The 18,497-nt window shown below is 39.9% G+C and overlaps 1 protein-coding gene across 8 annotated transcripts in view; it reads right to left on the minus strand.

Annotated features, from left to right (window-relative positions):
- The window catches only part of CLTCL1 (clathrin heavy chain like 1), a 37,775-nt gene that overhangs the window by 4,678 nt on the left and 14,600 nt on the right, over positions 1–18,497 (minus strand). For all 8 annotated transcript variants that reach the window (XM_035340137.1, XM_035340136.1, XM_035340130.1 and 5 more), the window contains 26 exons: positions 18,230–18,343; positions 16,667–16,840; positions 16,146–16,343; positions 15,569–15,769; positions 15,293–15,445; positions 14,529–14,651; positions 13,639–13,776; positions 13,238–13,402; positions 12,643–12,823; positions 12,100–12,263; positions 11,231–11,356; positions 10,766–10,908; positions 9,923–10,157; positions 7,940–8,062; positions 7,364–7,509; positions 6,784–6,967; positions 6,009–6,201; positions 5,367–5,524; positions 5,110–5,274; positions 4,599–4,706; positions 4,102–4,269; positions 3,871–4,020; positions 2,910–3,041; positions 2,430–2,540; positions 1,659–1,829; positions 634–855 (listed from right to left, as the gene is read on the minus strand). In XM_035340137.1, coding sequence (XP_035196028.1) covers positions 634–855; positions 1,659–1,829; positions 2,430–2,540; positions 2,910–3,041; positions 3,871–4,020; positions 4,102–4,269; positions 4,599–4,706; positions 5,110–5,274; positions 5,367–5,524; positions 6,009–6,201; positions 6,784–6,967; positions 7,364–7,509; positions 7,940–8,062; positions 9,923–10,157; positions 10,766–10,908; positions 11,231–11,356; positions 12,100–12,263; positions 12,643–12,823; positions 13,238–13,402; positions 13,639–13,776; positions 14,529–14,651; positions 15,293–15,445; positions 15,569–15,769; positions 16,146–16,343; positions 16,667–16,840; positions 18,230–18,343 — 4,146 coding nt within the window. The remainder of the gene's footprint in view (positions 1–633; positions 856–1,658; positions 1,830–2,429; positions 2,541–2,909; positions 3,042–3,870; positions 4,021–4,101; positions 4,270–4,598; positions 4,707–5,109; positions 5,275–5,366; positions 5,525–6,008; positions 6,202–6,783; positions 6,968–7,363; positions 7,510–7,939; positions 8,063–9,922; positions 10,158–10,765; positions 10,909–11,230; positions 11,357–12,099; positions 12,264–12,642; positions 12,824–13,237; positions 13,403–13,638; positions 13,777–14,528; positions 14,652–15,292; positions 15,446–15,568; positions 15,770–16,145; positions 16,344–16,666; positions 16,841–18,229; positions 18,344–18,497) is intronic.

Genomic DNA, 18,497 nt, shown 5'->3' on the forward strand with positions numbered 1-18,497 from the left:
CAACAGAACTCTCCACTGTGATGTCCTACACAACACTAGAGCCTTTTAAGGCAGGATCTTAGTTTAATATCCTGGGGCTGTTTGAGACAAGCATTTCAGGACCACACATGATCAGAATCTCTCCCTTCTGAGTTCAAGACTAGCTACTGGTGTCAGTATTGTACAGCCTGACTATGCATCTGAAGTTCTGTCTTCCATAAACACCTTATTTTCAGCAATCTACTCATATGGCTGATGTAAGAACTGTGTGTACTGTTACACAGAGTATAGTTTTTGAATAACTAACAAGAAAACATACAGAGTACTTTCAAAGTTATACCAAGTAAAAAATAATGCAGGTTCTCCTCAGCAAGTCCTTGACTTCAGCAACTATGCAGCTGCTCTAAAAAGCATACAGTTGCTCACACCCATTGTTAAAAGCAAAAGTTAACTACGCCTCTTTCAAGTCCTATGCTTTCTATTTAGAAATTTAGCTATCTAGCCTGAAGTGACTAAACACAGAGAAATTCCCAGAGGACTTAGTGTGAAGAATAATAATACTCTAAATACATGCAAAGAGCTTTACCTGGTTTGCATAACACTAATTGCCCAGCAGACTAAAAGACTCAACTTCTTAGCCTATGCAATACTCACTTTGGTAAGGTACTCTCTCATCACTTGGATGAAATAAGGCATTGCAAAGTCCATGATGTTATGCCTCCATGCCAACTCAAGGACTACATCTGGGTGCAGCAAGTCATAACACGTGAAAAGGCAGGCTGCAAAACACTCCTGCTTGCCTTCTTCCAGGAACCACTGAAGCAGCTTCTCAGCTAGTTCTGCATCTTTGGACTCTGCAGCATACTGCATAGCATCCTAGAGAAAAGGACAACAGTTAAGCTTGACCCTTGTCTGTCAGTTTGTTGTTTTACACCTTATGTATATGAAACTGCTAGCTAGATGAGCCGTGTATTTTGCATACCATGAAGTTAGTCTTTCACATCACCACACATGTTGTGTAGGAGCTAAGTTACAATATATACATCAGTTAAGTCCTCTTATTCCCAGGTGGCCCAGGTGCTCATTTTAAGGAAAGCCTGTTGCACATTCAGTTAAGTACTTGAAGTGGCCCAATGAGATTTTGCTTAGTTTTGTAGCAGCAAAGATGAACTTTCTGGTATCCCACCTACTTCACAATTAGACATTAAGGATTACCTACAGCAGAAGGAACTACTGCATCAGCTGCTTGGTATGTGGCAAGATTGAAGACTATTTGTCAGCTTTCCTACAGAGCACTCAAGAACTGGCTCACGTGAAATCACTACAGGCTTAAGTGCTATACCACTCTCCTCATGTTTCATCTCTACCCTATATGGACAAAGTCTTTAGGTCTACACAGAATGTTCTGCACTGATAAAGAAAACTGTACAGATGCCTCTGATGGATATAGAGAGATCTCTGAGTACAGGACAGCATTATCAAATTAGATTTAAGGTCTACATTTGAAATTGCAAGCTATTCTGCTCTAAGGTTCTTTCCTTAAACTTCAAGGGAAGGGCTAAGACTCATTGGAACCCCAGATTTGAAACTAACAGAATGCATTCAGTTTCCAGGAGCCTATGCTTCAGAGATCAGACTCTTCTTTTTGACAGTCAGGGAGAAAAGCTGCGTTAACTCACCTTATACAGACGGTCTTTCTTGCATAGCTCCACACTCTGTTTCCAGCGGTTGTTGCCCTTATACAAGTATGCTGCAATACGCCTAAATTCAATTAGTTCATGCTTTTCCAGACGCTGAGCCAGTGTTATGTTATCAAAGTTGTCATAGGCATCAATGGAAGCTCTCAAACCCTGTTTGAGAGAGAATTGTTACCCATGCTTCCAGATGATAGTAGGTGAGAGCTACAGTAGAGCAGCATCCAAGGATGCTTCACAAGTGCTTAGGTTATACCAGACAGATGTTGATGCTATGGCTGGCTACAGCTTCTTTCCCTTGCATATTCTGGGCAAGTCTGAAACAGCTTTTCACAACAACTTTCTTCTCCCAAAGACTGTTTTTAATAAAGCAAGATTTTAATTTGTTTGTACAAACTTCACTTTGCAGACTAAATAGAATAGAAAAGCTTATCTTACAAATAGCAGTCAACAGGGCCAGAAGCAAATTTGTTTACAGAAGTGTTGTCTACTGAAGTACATACCCAATGCTGACCTTTGTGAAGTCTTGTTCTGAGAGAAGTAACTGTGGTATCTGCTTTGTTTGCAGGTTATCAGATTGTGACCAAAGCACCCCATGGTCCAAAGGGTCTGATTCTATTCTCTACTACTGTTACACTGCAGAAGTTCCCTTTTGCTCAAGGGAATTACACCTTGTCAGCTGGGAATGAACTAAACCATGGCTATTTATTTATTTATTTATTGATCGGGCCTACTGGTCTCTTTTGTGGGGCTCACCTGGTAGTCTTCCTCCTCCGTTAAAAGGTTATTTAGAGCTTCATTAACTCCTTTGTTGTTGTGGTTCTGGACTGAACGCAAGTAAGGCTTTACTAGAAGTAGCTGATTAACCTGGAATTAAGATATTTTCAATACAAGATTAATTATACTTCTGACACTTGATACTCCTGGAACAAGTTCCCATTTCTTATAGCAAGAGTTTATGCTTACTGTCAGGACTGTGAATGCTTACTATCAGAACTACAGACAAGTCACATTGCATTGTTGCTGCAAGTAAAATAAAACTGCCTCCTAGGCCAGTTATGCTAACTCTTCTAGTGCTTTCCATATTAACCAGGCTTGGACTGCTTCTTAGTCCTTCATACTGGAGGGAAAGCCACCTGACAGACACCCGCCCTTTTTTTCTCCTCCTCAGACAGAGACTACAGTGTCTTAACTTGCATGGGGGTTTTCTGTTCATCCACTATCTCCCAAACTCACCTTTGAGAAAAAATTGACTGTCCTCGTATGATCCAGTCGTGGAGATAATACAAGCAGAAGATCATTGATCAGCAGAGGTTTGTAGTCCAAGTAGAATTGCAAGGCTTTGTAATACAGCTCCACATTGGCCACCTGCATGGTTAAACACTAGTCAGTATTTCAAATGCAAGTAAATCTAAGGTGTTTAGTTCGGATCACTTAACTCAGCAGAAAGTTTATCTGACTCTTAAGTAAAAGCTTAAATTTTCTTCTACTGGACGGTAGCATTACACTTGCATGCAGAAATCTTGTTGAATCTCATGAAAGCTTCTAGTGTCACTTGCTTCTAGATGGTGAAGTTACAACCCAGCAGGAGCAGTCCAAAACAATTCTAACCCATCCACGGTTAAGAGATCCCAGCACTGGCAGCCCACAGGACCTAATGTGATCATGTGTTTAACTCCTAAAGGCTGTAAACTTAACCACTCTTAAGTCATTGCCTTGAAACCCGTAAGACCAGTAAGAATGTGTTCACAGCCTGAAATCTTATCTAAACTATTCATTAACCCCCCTATTCTCCACTGCATTCATAGGACTGCCTAGCCAAATTCTCCCACCGAAACAGCTAGAAACATCTGGAAAGATCTTTCAAGAAATGTTACAACCTTGGACTGAGGCAACAGTCAGGTCAAAGATACTGAAGAGGTTGTGCCCTTGCTTGTGACCTACAATCCTGAACAGTCCCTGAAAACATTCTGTGCTATAGGCTGCCACCCATCAGAACGTGCTGCACAACAGAAAACAAAGGGTACAGGCTTAGATTAATTCTTGTGCTAAACTATTTGCATGATTTGTTTTAAATACTGCATGAAAACTGGGTAATAGTAGCTTAAGCAAACTTAAGTGGGGATTCTGTTGTGCATTTTTGCCTTAGTTCTAAAAGAATCTTTCAGCACCTTGATTCAGTTAACTATCAACTTGCCTTGGCAATTATGTCTTTAAACTGCCCTTCTTTCCAGGCATCGGTGGGATGATTCATCATAGTAATTATTGCATTGTCATACTCCTCGTATTTGTCATAAAGGAATACGAGTTCTGCCCAGAGATGAGCCTGTTCTGCAGCTCTGAGCACCTGATAAAACAAGAAGACAGTCAGTTAGATACATTAACAGCTTCCCTACTTCACTTGCAGTGTAGTTACTTTGCTGCGTACCTTTGGAATATTAACTCGAGACCAAAAGAGCTCCAGATGTTCCCTCATTTTCTGAGGCTTGAATTTAGAGTATAAGATGGCAAGTTCGGTAAACATTCCCATGTGAGCACGCTCTAGACCCAAAGCAGCTTCCAAAAGAGCAATCAGTTCTTCAAAGTAGCCACGATCCTGGATATTAGGAAAATAAGGATTAATCGCAAATTCATAACCAACTAGCACTTAAAACTGGCTAAAAATGAAAAGCTTATTTACTTAAATTCAACAAACTTTTATCTCCAAATTAGAGTGCTTAGTTTTGTAAGACACTATTAGAATAAGGCAACAGAATTGTAAAAGAAGGGACATTTACTGTAAAAGGTTTGCATGCAACTATTAGGAAATAGAGGAAGAATAAATTCAATTTACTTCTGCAGTCATTAAACATTAGTCCCACAGGGTGTCAGGTTTTAGCTAGGACTACATGTATAGATTTTCTAATAAATTAACAGTGATCTAACCTGATAGTAACTAATCAGCTCTTCAAGTTCATCAGCATGAATGACTATGTGTAAGCCACATATCTGTGCCAAGCGGAATTCTTTTCCATCCACACAGGCAAAACATACCTGTAATGAGAGGTAGCAAACAGTCACTTCACAGAATAATACTGCAATGCTTATTTAGACTCCTTATATTAAAAGACAAAGTTGATTAGCAAAGCTTTAACAAATTCAGAGCTTACTACAGTTCCAAATAGGTATTAGTGTAATACTGCTGTTCATTTTACACTGTTCTGAAACTAACCTTTATTATCTTGGGCAAGATGACAGCTTATGAAGATACAGATGTGCTCTGTAGCCAGAAACAGCAAGTCACTATCAGATATCACAGATGGTTATGAATCAACTGTTCTTTAATTCCCACATTACTGATGGAGCAAAGGAGTCCAATTATGCTCAAAAGCAACATGCTCAGAAGCAACAATAGTGTGTGTTCTGCAGGTTATTAAAAACGACAAGTTTCAGTTACCTCCTTCCAAGTCCTTGTGCTGTTGGCTTTGCGGCCACTGTCCACTGCTGCCTGATACTCTCCAAGATGTACCAAGGTAGATGCCAGGCGAGCAAAGTTAGACACATTGTTATAGAGTAGTTTTGCTGCTTCATACATCCCTTCTTCGTAACAGCGATCACCAACCTGGATTAGGAGTCCAAGGTAAACAAGGGTAACAGCAAGAATCAAGTCAGCTAAGCAGCAAGTCAGACATGGGAACTGTGATCAAGACATACCTGCTGTATATGGGCATTATTAGGGCCACTAATAAACTCCTCCAGTTCTGAGAGACGATTAGTTTTTGCCAAGGCAAAAATAAGTTCCGTCTCTACATAAGACTCTCTAGCCTTCTTCCTGGCCATCTGTAAGAACTTGACTAGGTCCTCCCAGTTATCTTGAAGAGAGAAGAGAGATTTCAGATCCTCTATTTAGTTATTCTGTCTTGCTCTCCTTGCTCACATCAGGAACAGTTTTCACCAGTATGCTCAATGATATTAAGCCATCTGCATCTGAGTTAAGGTATTCTCTGCTAAACACTGAGTCACCTTCACATAAGGTTGAACTTCTTACAACTATCCTAGAATTTAATTGGCAAGCAATTCTGCCACGTACAGCTAAAATCAGTACACTACACTTGGTTGTATTTAGACCATAACGGTCCAAATTATCTCCATAGGAACGTCTATCGTTGCTGTAGCAAAACAGACAAGTTTGTTGACAGGAATCTCACTAAACTGACTCATCCACTCCATAGACTAGCTGGTCCAATTTACTCTGAAATGGAATTTGCAAATCTCAAGAATCCTTGCTGCTCAAGGTAAATGAAATAACCCAACTCTTATCCAAGCAATCTTAAGTTTGAAGATAATTTGGCTTACCATTTCTATTAGCTGCTTGAACAACTTCCATGTAGGCAGATGGATCATCTGCCTTTATATAGGAGTCAATGGCTTCTTTCACCAAGTCCTTCTGCAGCTGTGCTCTGGCTAGCTGGCTCCATACTGCTGGTTCATTACATCTCTCTGCAAATTCATAAGCACGGTCTAAATTGCCAATGTGCTCAATCAGCACCTGTTTGAAATTGAAATTGCAAGATAAAAAAAAATAAAATAAAAATCAAAGCCTTGTAACATCATCCTTTCCACATAACTCTTCCTTCAAACACATAGGTTGTTCTAAGCAAGCGATAAAAAGCTAACTGCTTTTAGAAAAGTCCTTTCTGTCCAGCAAAGTAGAGCAGCAAGAATAAAACTCCTGTTGCTATCACTCATCCTCTACCCTGAAAAAGTCAGTATTCTGGCCTGAAGACAATGCCTAGTAGCATTCGGTTCTCCTGCCCCTTTCAGGTGTAAGTCTCCAAGGCAGTCATTCAGAGTCAAATGCAGCATGCACACAAGCGTATAGCTCAACACTCTAAAATCTTTTTATTACTTTGAACAGATCTGCATCTGAACTCATCACTTTGAATGTGTTTCGTGATTCTTTGCACGTATTCCCACTTTTCGCTACAAACTGATATAATTTAGGAACCATACTATTAAGTCTCAATGATTTAAGTTACAATCATTCCAGGAGAATCAATATAACATTATACTTTTTTCCATTCTCTCTATTACTAGCATTCTATATGTTTATATAGGGACCACACCTCACCTGGATTGCTGAAGTATTAACATCAAATTTTCTGAATATAGCAAAGGCTTCTTCATATAGTTCATTACTGATGGCAATGTTTGCAATATCTGGCGCATCATAGTTATCCAGTCGATTAATGTACTCCATCACACGAGTGCGGTCAGCCTTGATAGCAGTCAGGATCAGCAGATTCTGGAGGTTCCTTTGGTTAACAAAAGGCATAGGTTATAAGCAGGTGTTGTGCACTGCTTATGTGACACATATTGTACATGCAACAACAGCTGCATACACCTGCTTGCTGTTGATAGCAACAACCTTTCATTTCCAGATTGAGGAATATTGATATTTGCCTTCCAAATGAAATTGCTTACCAGTGTCAGTGTTGTTTTCTTTCAACGCATCACTGCCAATTGCATAGCATGAACTAGCTCTGTATTTAAATCACAAAGAACCTTAAGTTCTCCTTTTTGGACTTCCTATTCACATTTAGAAGCGCTTAGGTCTTGGAACCAAGAAGCCCACAAATAAGTTGGGTCACTTCACAACCTAAAGAGACGCACTGAATAGGCTAAATTTGTGAACAAAGCTCTCTCCTTACCTGTGTTCACTGAATACAGAATTATCCAAGACAATTTTTTCCAATAACTCAATTAATTCATTAGGCAGGTCTGCAGTCATGAAAGCTTTCACAGTGACAGAAACCTCCTCTGGATCCTGCGTCTCTGATAAAGCTGTTTGGACAACCTGGATTTGAACGTGGGAGAATATTAAGCATTTTTCCCAGATAAGATATTTACCAATCCATTACAGTGAGCTATAAATTAAGGCTTCAGAACTTTGAAAGTACTGCCATACCCAGCGAGAAAGAAAGAACTACTTCAGTACTAGACATACATATTAAAAGTCACACCTTGGGACTGCACAGGGAGCAAATTCACTAGAGACCCGTTCTGTCCTGTGGGTCACTCCATAGGACAGAACAATATCATCTTACTGATGATTAAACTTTCCGGCCATGAAGCTCTGAGCTAATACTTGCCACTCAAACTCTTACAAACTTTTGTACAACTGAGATGGGGCCTCAGAGAACCTTGTGGGGAAGACAGCTACTTCAGGGCTTCACAAAGGTTCTGAGTTTTCCTTATAGTGACAAAGTTTAGCCTTTGTGCTGTACCTGGTCAATAAGCTGCCGCCTGAATGGGTTGTTTTCTTCTAAAACATTTGCCCAGAGTTCAGGGTCCTTCCTGCGTACTAGATAGCGAGCCTCACTCTTAAACAGTGAGTTCTCATTGCAGACCTGAAGGAAAAGTTGCAAAAATCAGAATTAACATCAAGAGTTAGTACCACAAGACAGGTTTAACTAGCTATGAGTCAGACAGTCTAAGAAACTGACTAGAACTAATTGCTGACCAATGCTAATGCCACAGACAAAGTTCTTACCCAACCTCTGATCTGGAAGGCTCATGGAGAAGGTCTCCAGCAGAATTCCTATAGCTTCTCTTGGTTTTGCCCGACACACAAATACTGTGACTGTAACAGTGGCTTCACAGTAACTATTTGCTTCTGTTTGAAGTGAAGACCTGCAGAAGCCTGAAGAACTTAAATTTTAAACCTAAGAAAGGGAGCCACTTGCTTGGGTGGTGTTAAGTAGTGAACTGAGGAATGGTGTTGGTGTTTAAAGCCAGAAATAGGTTACCTATTTGGTGTCATTAACTTTATGCTAGAAATGTTCAGAGTAGCAGGTGGCTTGGTTTCCCCTGTTAAAATGTTAAGGGTACAGAATAAATACGGGATTTCCTATAAAAGTGCAACAAGTTGTTATGAGTTATGACCCTATTAGTGCCACTAATTTAAATGTCCAACTGGAAAAGTAGAAATCTGAAGGTCTATTTGGTCTTCTACCAACATGTAGAAGGTCATATGTTCTGTTAGTATCGCAATTAGCTCTTGAAATCTCAAGTACTTTGCTGTAAGCAAATTAGTAGCAGCATGATTTTCCTTTACATTATACATCTATTAGTTGCCTAGTTTCACGAGTTGAGCCCTTTCCCAGGAAGGAGCAATGCCTCAAGAACAGTTCTCACAGGAGGAAGAGCTTTCATTCATGACCTGAAGCACCCGTTCAGAGCATCAGCTCAAGGAAGAAACTGGTACTGACAGATTTTTATGATTACCTAGGAAGTTAAAGCCTATCCTAACAAAGTCTCCTATGGAAACAATTCAGAGCCACTTTCACATTCTGAAGCAAGAAACAAGCTGAATACAGCCAGTTACTTGTTTTATCTTTACAGCTACAAAGGAGGTATTGCTTCAAAAATAGTTGCTTCAGGCTGAAAAGTCACCCACTTTTAGTGGCAAGTCTAGATTATACCTTCCTTCTAACTACAGTGGGGGTCTTGTCAGGAAACGGCATTTACTTCCTTTTACACAGCGCAAAACAAGCTAGTTCTTACCCCTACACAGCTGACATTCTCTGCATATACTATATAAGGCAGAAGTGCAGGTAGGAGAATGTTTTCTTTAACAGCAGTGACAAACGCTGCAATCTGACATTAAGCGCTGGTGTTCAGTATGAGACACTAGGACATATCTGAAAAACACTGAACTTCACTTGCCCTTGAACTTCTAAGGGAGGTTCGAGGAATCAACAAGCTTAAGATAGGAAAGGAATGCTATCTGAACAAGTCCTTGCAGTTTGATTATCAACGTTTATTTTCCTCATTTCTAGTTGTGCATCAGAACAGCTCTTCAAGGGTCAACCCGAAGTTTCAGGTAGGGTTTTCTTCCTCCTACCGTGTTAAACTAGGTGACAGCCTCTCCTTGCTGTTGATCAAGTGCTCAATGCTCAAAGAAACTCAAGTTAACCGAGGTTTAACATTAGTGTATTTGTCAGCTGGGCCAAGGAAACTTGATCTTATTTTGAGCAGTCTGTGGATGAAAGATATGAATGGTACCTTAAATCTGCAGAGCTGCATTTAGTTTTGACATAACGCATGAGAGCTCCTTGTTATCATAAAAATTACTGTCTCCATGTAGAAGAATCCTGTCTACCTCAACTCCTGAGACTGCAAGACAGGATTCTGCAAATGTTAGACAAATAGCAAGCTACGTTTGTGCTTCAGGCAGCAAGTATGTTTATGAATGTAGTTTTGCCAACCTTTATGAGTTCCAGATCACATTGCCCCCTCTCATACGCAACGCAGGCCAGATGAGGGTCCCTCTTTTCACAATATTTGCCAACTACACGGCTGTCATAGTAAGGATTCTCACGAAGGAACCGCTCTGGATTATTATTACTATCAATGTAGATTTTGGCCAAGGCATTATGAGTCGCAGGTTCTTCACAGCCTTCGTGAATCCTTGATTCAAGCCATGGCAACAGCAATTTAAGCCTTTGAAGAAGAAAACATTTTAGGTTTACGAGTTATACCAAGGTATGCATGACAGATACTAAATAATACCTGGCTTTCCCTTCAAGCAAGTTCTTCTGGTCAAACTCAAAAGCAGATGGAAAACAGCCACCTATTTTTAAACAAGTCTTAAATGAATGGAGGCCAGGTCTGCAGTTTAACATCAGGGAAGCTTGCAGGTGGCATTAGTTCTGTCATTTTTATTTACAACTTCTGTTTTAAGTGGCTCTTCACAGTTAAACCCATTTGCACATTTTACAGGTGGCTACAAACTAATTACACAAGCTGTCATGTGCCTACAATGAGACTATTAAGACAACTTTATCCAGATTTACTCCAAAGGCACAAAGGGAAGATGTTCAGGAACATAGGGTTCAAATGCCATATTATCCATCACGTAGTGCTGTCAGGCATCTTATATTGCCCATATAATTCAGAGACTTGCTAGCAAATCTAAACTGCTTTTCTATAAAGAAACATAAAACAATATTAATATTGTGTCATTCAATAGAACTACATCCAATACAATTTGGGTGTATACCAGGGTCAGGAAAGCCTGACACTGGTGTTTACAGATCAGTTTTCATTACCGATTTCTTTTTTCCACTTCAGCCACCAACTCGTCTGTTGAGAACTGGCCTCTAACCACCATGATCAAGTTCTTAATTACATCTTCAGAACAATCCACATCAAGAAGCCCTCCAACAACTGCTGGTATACGGCTGGGATTCACCTAGAATAAGCCACAATCATTAAAATCAGTTATTAGCATTATTAATAACCCATCCCCAGTCTTCCACATGAAGAAAGTTCTAGTTAACAGTTTCAACTATGTTTTAAGAGCAGTGATTTTTAAGTTACTAACACATCTGTATATGAATTCCAGGAAAAACTACTCTTGTAGGTTTGTGATAGAGGAGGGAGGGCTCAGTGAAGAGACTCTGCATGAGAAGCACGAGCATAGAAGATGTAGCCAAATCTGCTTTAGTCAACTGAAAGGGTAAGTTCCTTAGAAGGAAGGAAAGAGCAAGAGCTTAAAAGTGAATTCTCCTTACCTTCTGTACATATATCTCTATATACTTCTGCAGGTTATTGCGATATAAGTAGAGCACCAGGTCATGAACAAAGTCGAATCGATCACAGACAATGATCAGAGGAAGCTGGTCTGTCAGCTTTGCCTCCTGTATTTTGTGCAAAAAAATGTAAGAAAGCAACCATCCTTTGTCAAAGCATTTTCAAAGCAGTAAAGTCTGACCAAGTTGTCCCAGCACTAGAAATCACAACACATTCAAAAATTTAAGACTGCCAGCAGGCAATTGACTTCAAAAGCAAGTTAGCCACTATGAGTGCCACACGGCCAGTCAGGCAATTGAGTTTTAAGTTTAGGCTCTTCAACAAGTGCCATATCATGCCCACATCCCTAGCTTCAACATGACTATCAATTCACATATCAATTCAGAAGACCATTGCTGGACCAAGAACTTACTGCAAAATTAAATGGCATTAAAATGCCATTTTACCAGTTACAAAGCATGCAAAGTGTTGTGCACAATAAGTCCTGTTTTAATAAGCTTCGTCTAGCCAATATCCTTGATAAAGCTTTGGCTGATACTTCAGCAGAGTATTTCCTTGTGTCAACCTGCATTCACCTACCGTTAGGTGAAAACACAACTTGTACCAAATTCATGAATATCATACTGGCTAGTTTTATAGGAATGGAGAATTTGTTTTTCCAGAGGTAGCACAGAAGGACCTATTATATTCCTGCAAAAGGACTAGATTCCTATTCTGGTTACACAGTAAACTATTCATGGCCATGCCAGCTAAAACTTGAGTTGCTATTTCCCTCCATTTAGAAGGCTGTAGTTCTGCTGCTAAACAAAGCATACAGAGGATTGCTTGATTTGTTAGGCAGAATATTTACCTTCAGAAAGTTCTTCACCCGTTCTGGGTTATAGCAGTTACTTTCACGGCAGATTCTTTCTACTTCCTTTATCTGACCTGTCTTGCAAGCTGCCTGGATGTACTTGAAGTGAACATCTGGATCCTGGCTGAAGTTTACAATGGAACCCAAGAAATAGAAGAGGCCTAGAAAAAATCACATGTTTTTAATATAGTTAAAAGGTGAGTGAAGGAAGTGTACTTATGGGCTTCGTCTTTTAACTTTGTTCAACACTGCTGACAGTACTTTCCCTTCAATTGCAGGAAAAGCAGGGTTTTTTGTTTCTGTTTTGTTTTATTTTCCCTTTCAGGTTTCATCTCTCTCTGAGACTTACTCAGGAGGGTTAAGAAAGTTTCTAGACAAAGTTACCCCCAAAGCTATTCACTGTGTTGAGCTCAGCACTTTGATCAATGCATTCCAAGATTCAGCCATGTGAAGGTACCTTTCCCATAAAAGCTACAATCTTTACTATAAGCTTCAGTTGAGAAGTGCTTCCAAGGAAGCTGCTTCCTTTTAATACTGTACCTTCGTAGCTTTTGAAAGATTCAAAAAGCTCCACAAGAGACTGGGTGCCAAGCTGTTCATGGTATTTAGAAGCAACCTGCACACAAAGCTGTAGATTTTGCCTGATGTTGGCTGACAGCATAGCACGCAAGCACTCCACCGAGTCTTCAACAGAGAGAGAGCCAAAGAAGTTCACAAGCCACTGCAAAGAGAAATTTTACTGAGTAACTTATACAGGATTCATTTGACGTCTCACAACAGGACAACTAGCCAAAGTTTCTACCCCAGGCAAGTCTTTCATGTGTTAAGACCAAAGACTTGAATAAAAACAGACTCATCATCTTTACAACTGCAACAAAAATGCAGTTTGGAAATAAGATCTGAAATGCCCACCTGAGAAACTGAAGGCAGACAAGCTATCAAAAGTATAGATTAAGGTTTAATCGTTAACTGGATAAACGTTCTTGAATCACAGTTACATGTGCTGCTTAGGTACTTGTAAAACATCTTATAGCTGCTGCAGGGATTTTAACAGCTACAGAAGTGCTAAGGAGAGGTCACTTCACCCACTGAAGCTCAGGCTTTCATTTTTTTTTCCTATGCTCAATAAACTTACCTCGGGATTCAAGAGATGAGTATGAACAACAGCACGTTTAATATCATAGAGATCGGTGTAGTGTTCCAAAGCTCGCTGGAGCAAGCCTGCCTTTTCACACAGCTGGGCAATATGAGCACGATCATAGTGTGTAAACATTTGGTTTCCAAGGATGGCATCTGCAACCTGGGAGATTACATTTCGTTTCATACTCAGACTGTTAGAGAATCACAGCAGCTCAAACTGAAGCTTGTTGAAAAGACATAGCAGTGACTCATTAGTAGTCTTTGATGTTGGTAAACTGTATGTAGATATCAGTACCAGACATTAGACCGTTGTAAGAACTTTAGAAGTAGAAAATCGGTACAAGCCTACTAATGTCTCTCCTTCACTTTCTGGAGGAACTAGGTTAAGAGTCTTACCTGTGGGGCATGAATTAAATTCATTTCCAGCAGCCGAGTCTGAAGGTGGCCTTCTGCAGGGCGGTTGTTTTTCAAAGCATCCAACAGAAAGGACGTGCATTGCTGAATGAGACTGTTCTCCATGAACACATCCACAATCTGTTGAGATTGTTAGAAAAGAGGGGTCTGTATATACACGTGCATGCTTATTTGTGTATACTAATGGCCTGGCTAGAAAGGCAGCTCATCACAGCGCTTAACATGCTACATTTCCTTTGTTTTCATAGTATTACTACCATGGTAATAGAGACACAAGTTTCACGCTTTCTTATTTTCTCTAGAATGCAAGGAGCACCTTACTTTAATCTGTTATGCTAGATTTTGCCACCCACTATTCAGTTTTCACAAGGTAAGCAAATTCCATCCCTTGTCCTTTTCTGGGACAGTTTCAGGAAGAAAAACTAATCCTTTTTCTAAACAGCTTCAGTTATATAATAATACAAGTTGTTGCTTTAGTTCTTTGTCAATTTAACCAGAAGCAGCCTCTGTAAGACAGCACTCATTTGAGGTTTGCTTGTTCATCTTCCTGTAATTTCTCTGCTATGGGAAGAGTTCACATCTGCTCCCTTAGAGCCAACAGTAGGAGCTTTCTAAATTGACAGTAACACTCATTGTTTTGACTAAGACTGTGACAGATTCATTATCAAGTTTATTGTAAGAATCCAGAGAGCTTCTACAAGTACTTGAGAGCACACCTGCCTCTAAACACTTTAAGGTAAACAAACTTGACTAGAATAGTTTAGTAACTTTTCTAACCAAGCTAACCTGATCTGGCCTTACCAGTCCCCAGATTGGTACTACGCTATTACCTCTGTCTAAAAAGAGACCAGTACTCTTGTTGTAGGCATCACCTGGTTAATGTTAGCCAGTGGCTCCTCATCCTGTACCAGCATCTGAGAGAACTGCAGGCCTTGATCAGGGCTGACTCTCATCACACTTCTCAGCAAGAAGATCCAGTCTGGGGTATAGCCAACCTAGAGATTTCAGAAACAGTCATGCATGTCTGGGAAGCTTTAAATCTCTTTTAAGCCTTCAGAATCTTTAGCATAAGCACTGTGAACTGTTCTGAGGCTTGCCATGCCCATCCCTCATGTTCCAGGAATTCACAGACAAAAGTATTATCCGTATGTTGACACAAAAATTCAGTATTCACCTACTTAGTAAGTAGTCGAACTTACATTAGGGTACGTTTTTTATTGGGTTAGAAACAAATTTTTATAAGCATCTTAACGCATTATCAAGCAAGGTCCTAAACTTGCAAGTGGACATCAGGTAAATTGTTTTGTAATTCTATACAAAAAACAAAACAAAACAAAACAAACAAACAAAAAAAACCTGTCTTATAGATTAACAAAGAAACTTATCTTTATTTTCTAGAATAAACTTGAAGCAGTTCACAATTTGATAGTTCATATAATTGAGGAGGTTCTGATTTTAACCTTTGTGGATTGCTTTGTTGAACCTTAGACATATACCATGAATTTCACTATTTCTCAATCTTTGCTACTTAACAGTTTTGAGTAAGAGAAATCAAACTTATCTCATGGAAGATAATTTGAGGATGTACACATTAAACATAAAATAGAGTCTAACAGTTTGTGACAAAAACCTTTACCTTTTTAGCATACAGCACTATTTTCTGGAATTGACCAGTTTCAGCGAAGCACTGTATCACTTTGTTTGGCACATTGGCACGAAGATAGACACTGAGTGCAAGGGTAGGGTCAGCTGTCTTCACCAAGTCTCCCAACTCCTCTGAGCACTCCAGCTGAATACAGAAGTGGTATTTTGTCAAGCACAAGTATTCAGAGATGTAGTACCAACAAAAGAATTGTTCACACTCAATTGCTACAAGGCAACAGAATTAAGCTAGTGTAATGATCAAGCCTACCTTGTCTTCCTTTAGCCACTTCTCCAGAAGCTGCTTGCGACCTTGCTGTAGAACAGGGCGACAGAGCTCTAGAGACTCAAACTTGTTCAGCTGTCCCTGGTCAAGCAATATTCCAAAGTACTGGAGCAGGGGAGAGGCCTGCCCAGGCTGAGCTGGTACACTCTGGAACTTCCTGATTGTATCACTGGTACGTAGAATTCCCTGCAGAGGCACGATATACAGAAGAGAAACATTTAATTTTTGAAGGCTGTTAGACAAAATCCAGGTGTTAAGTTCAGCTATGTACTGAGGCATCTATTAACCCTTCAGGGTGGGGATCTTCAAACCCAGGCCAATGATGTTCTAGCTAGAAGTCAGTGCCCACAGCAAGTGGTTGGAAAAGTATGGCAGATGCTCCTTGATATGATACAGGAGAATGTATTACACAGAACAAGCAAGTGAACTGCAGACAACTAAGGCTAGTAGTGCAGCACTTTAACTCTTGAATGCCAAGTGCTGAAATGCAAGTGACCTAAGCAAATCAACTAAGCTAAGGCAATCCTGATGGCTTCTAACCTTTCCCCTTGGAGTTACTTACCTTTGGTGCAGATGCAGCTACTTTAGCAGCATCTGCATAGCTTCCTTGAGCAAACAATGTGTTGAACTTTCTGGCAAATAATTCCTCTGCGCCAGCTAGATTACTACGTATAGCCATACGCAGACCCAGATCAGGATTCTGGAGAACGTTTGTAGCGTAGTTCACTATGTTGTCTTCCTCAACACATACGGAAAGCACCTGGAAAGCACAAAAGGCACAACTGAGAACTACTGTCCCTTCCACAGCTACCACAAAATACAGCAACCAAATGGCTATGCAGACTATCAGTGAAGTGGTATGTTATTAAAAAATAATAATATATATATATAAAAATTATAATCAAAACCCACAAACAAGTTCCTCCCTCTCAAGCAGTCTGTGCTAGAAGAGGTTAAGAAATGATTGAAATCAAGTAGTAACTTGATCCCTTCCAAGATGTTTGTTGCATCAAGTCACTCATTAGGTTTGTTACACTCATCTGAGCTTTAGAAGAATCAAAAACAGACTGATGGTTTTGTTACCTGTCCTTTTTTGTTGACACCAATAATGCCTGAGGTAGGTTCATGAGAAGCTGTGACAAAAATAGTGTCAGCACTAATACGGTTCATGTAGATGCACACTCCGGACTCCAAGTCATACATGTGAATATAACCATACTTCGTGATCAGGTAGATAACACCATGCTTAATTCCAATCTGCCAAAAGATGAGTTTTAATTCGTCAAGACTAAGATTACAACAGTTAAGACAGCTGCCTTTAGCCTAGTTACAAAACAGTATTGCAGTGACGTGCCTTTACACTGATGCTAGGAACAAATATAGCTTCAGGCTTCTTCATTACAGACTCAAAGCAATGAATAGCTTTGCTTGCCATTTGGAGCCAGAGCTCCACTGAACACTGAGGCTGAAGGGAAATTAAGATTCATGTGCAACAAAGGACTTACTACTCCTCATCCTAATGAGCCAGGATAAGGAATAAAGTTGGGACATAACTAGCACTCTAGTCAGATATGTCAGTACAAGTTTCTGTTCAAAAATATTAGTGAGACAATCCCACTCCTTTCCATCAAGGGCTACCCAAAACACCAGCAGAACCTAAACCAAACTCAGCTGCTGAGGACTCCAGTTTAGCTGTCAAGTCACAAAAAAAGGGAGGCTTTTAAACCCAGATGGTATTTAGAAGTATTTTCACTTTGGACAAAGTCTTCAAAAGTTTTGTTAATGAGATCCATGAGTCCTGCCATGAAGACAGCTTGCTTTGTTTTCTTTAGTTTATTATGGCTTCTCTTGGTTTATTTATGAAGCAGGTCTATTAGGCTGGTCAGCAGTTGCATGCTCTAAGATAGTTTGTTTTTCAAGTACAATGTGTAGTCCTGTAGACACCCGAAGTGAAGTTTTGTCTTTCAAAGCAACTAGTCATATTATTTCCCTAAAAAAAACTCCCAGTAATGTCCTAAGGTACCTTTTCTGTGCTGCTACTACAGGAGGTAGGCTAATTTAGGAAACTTCACTCGATTTGTCTTATGACATCTACTGTAGATGATGCCACTTTCATGCCCAGTTACCTCAGGGCCGTACCACTCAAATCTAGAACTCTGATCACTAGTAGACAGTTCAATAGCCTGAAAATGCAGAATTATCTGCTATTAACAAGAATTATCAGTACAGACAAGAACCCATGAGTTACAGTACTGCTTATTTGACTGACTGCGTCCAATACTTGGTGTCTTGTTACTTTTGGACTGCTGTCAATAAGACAGAAGCTAGCCAAACTTGTTAGCTGTTCAACAAGAAGGCTGACCGATGTTAGAGACATTCTACCAGAAGACACTATTGGTTTTGTGTGTGTGTATTTTGTTTTTAATACAACCTTAAGTTGACATGTCCAGACAAATTCTGGAACAGCCTATATATTTGTGTGTGTGTTTCTGTTTTAATGTGCAGTCTGCTCCCCATAACAGTCCTTCCAGAGTTCGGAGTAATAACAGTGAAGCCACAGTAGAAAACATTCTTTATGACAGACACCAGCTACATGCCAGGCTATAAAGTTGTTTTTTTTTTTTTTTTTTTTGGTCAAACATTTACCTGCATTGCCACAGGAAAGTCTGTCTGTGCCTCAGGTGGGAAAAATACATCAACAGCTTTCTTAACAAATGGCTGATTCCCAGTAGCTGGCTGACCCACTTCAATTATGTGAAGCTAGGATGTAAAAGAGTACATGTCACAAGACTGCCTGCAAGACCAACCACATTAAAGAAGTTCCTCTATTCAGATAAGCTACTGAAGTCATCTGCCACAGCTGACTGCTAAATATCTGCCCAGTTCTGAAGCAATACAGTCTGGGCAGCTGTGT

This window comes from Oxyura jamaicensis, chromosome 15 (genome assembly GCF_011077185.1).
Source record: "Oxyura jamaicensis isolate SHBP4307 breed ruddy duck chromosome 15, BPBGC_Ojam_1.0, whole genome shotgun sequence".
Lineage (NCBI taxonomy): Eukaryota > Metazoa > Chordata > Aves > Anseriformes > Anatidae > Oxyura > Oxyura jamaicensis.